The 1,503-nt window shown below is 49.0% G+C and overlaps 1 protein-coding gene across 1 annotated transcript; it reads right to left on the bottom strand.

Moving 5' to 3' along the window:
* Positions 1-436: 436 nt before the first annotated feature.
* LOC131238043 (uncharacterized) lies at positions 437-1,114 on the bottom strand. Its single transcript, XM_058236168.1, has one exon. The coding sequence runs from the start codon at positions 1,112-1,114 to the stop codon at positions 437-439; it is 678 nt and encodes a 225-aa protein (XP_058092151.1).
* Positions 1,115-1,503: the final 389 nt, after the last annotated feature.

The following is a 1,503-nucleotide window of genomic DNA, read 5'->3' on the forward strand; positions in this document are numbered from 1 at the left end:
TCATGTTTGAAAATTCAGGCAATAACAGGGTCTGATATGCAATATTCGACCCTCAACAGGCATACACCAGAGCCTGCTGTGGAAAGTTCAGCCGCTGTATGGGCCGTTGTGGCGGCCTAACCTGAGGTGGTGGTGGACGATGAAACTGCTGGCTAGGCCCCATTGCCCATAGAGGCGGAATCTGCAAGTCCTGTTGTGGGGGCCTAATGTTGCACTGTGGCGGTATGAAGCCGAGGTCTCTCATCCTCGTAAAACAGTAGGGCTCAGAGTATCTCACTCTCCTGCAATAAGTACATATCTAGGTCGGTCGTGCAGAAGGGGTCGGTGTGGCAGCTAGTCGAGGTGGTGACCTAGGGCGCACCCTTTTTCCTGTAAAAGAGGAGAATGGTCCCTCCACCCTATTTCGTGGCCCTAACTGTAAACGGTTTCGAGCGACTCACTCCTCATCCTGCTCCGCCCTTATGGACATCTCTACAAGATCGGCGTATGTCCTGATGCTAGCACAACATATCTTGGAGCGGATACATCTCCTTTGCCCTGCCGAAAATCGCATCATCTTAATCGCCTCGTTGGTGATCATCTCAAAAGCATAGCGCGACAATTCTGTGAAGCGATTTTTATATTGCGCTACTGTCATGCCCCCTTGTTGAAAGTGGAGGAATTCATTCTTCCTCTCATGCTGATACGATTGAGGGATATACTTCTCATTAAAGTAGGCTTCGAATGCCTCCCACGTCCATATGTGGTTCTCGGGAGTGGATCGGAGGACACTCTCCCACCATAGGTCCGCCTCCTTCTCAAAGAGATATGAGACAAGCTCTACATTTTTCACTTTAGAACAGTGGAGAGGCCACAATAACTTGGTGACTCGGTTGAGCCAGTATTTCGCTTCCTCTAGGCAGTGGGTGCTGGCAAAAGTAGGTGGCCTATGCCTTTGGAGCCGCTCATATAGGTTATTCGGGTTGGTCACGGGCGTGGCTATGGCAGGTGGTTCCGGTTGCGGTATGCCCAAATTTTGAGCCATGGCGTCCATCATAGTGGCCATCATTTGTTGTTGTTGTTGTTGCATACTTGTGGCCATCATTTGCTGTTGCTGTTGCATAAGAAGTAACATTTAGTCCATTCGGTCCATGGCCCATGGCGTAGAAGACATGGGTGTCGCGGCTTGCGGTGGTGGAGCACTCAGGGCAGCCTCTTCGGTGGTGCTACCGGTATTCTGAGAACCATTTCCACCTAGGAGTTGGTCTCTCTCGACCAAACCTCCATGAGGTAGGCGGACATATCGACCCTCCTCTCGCGGAGGCATTTTCTGTAAAAATATTCCTGGATAGATTAGGTACTAAAACATCTCTCATACCCAGTTTATGCGTACATATGCAAGATCCATATACAATCCATTCATGCATATAGGTGACACTCATACAAGCATTTCCATGGCAACAAGAAATTTTCGAGGCAATCCATACCTTCACATTGATTTCAAAATGTTATTGATATGGCCAA

The sequence above is a fragment of the Magnolia sinica genome, chromosome 2 (assembly GCF_029962835.1).
Source record: "Magnolia sinica isolate HGM2019 chromosome 2, MsV1, whole genome shotgun sequence".
NCBI classification, from domain to species: Eukaryota; Viridiplantae; Streptophyta; class Magnoliopsida; order Magnoliales; family Magnoliaceae; genus Magnolia; species Magnolia sinica.

Excerpts from the sequence above, each read along its gene's own strand:
- LOC131238043 (XM_058236168.1), bottom strand. The coding sequence starts at position 1,114 with ATGTTACTTCTTATGCAACAGCAACAGCAAATGATGGCCACAAGTATG.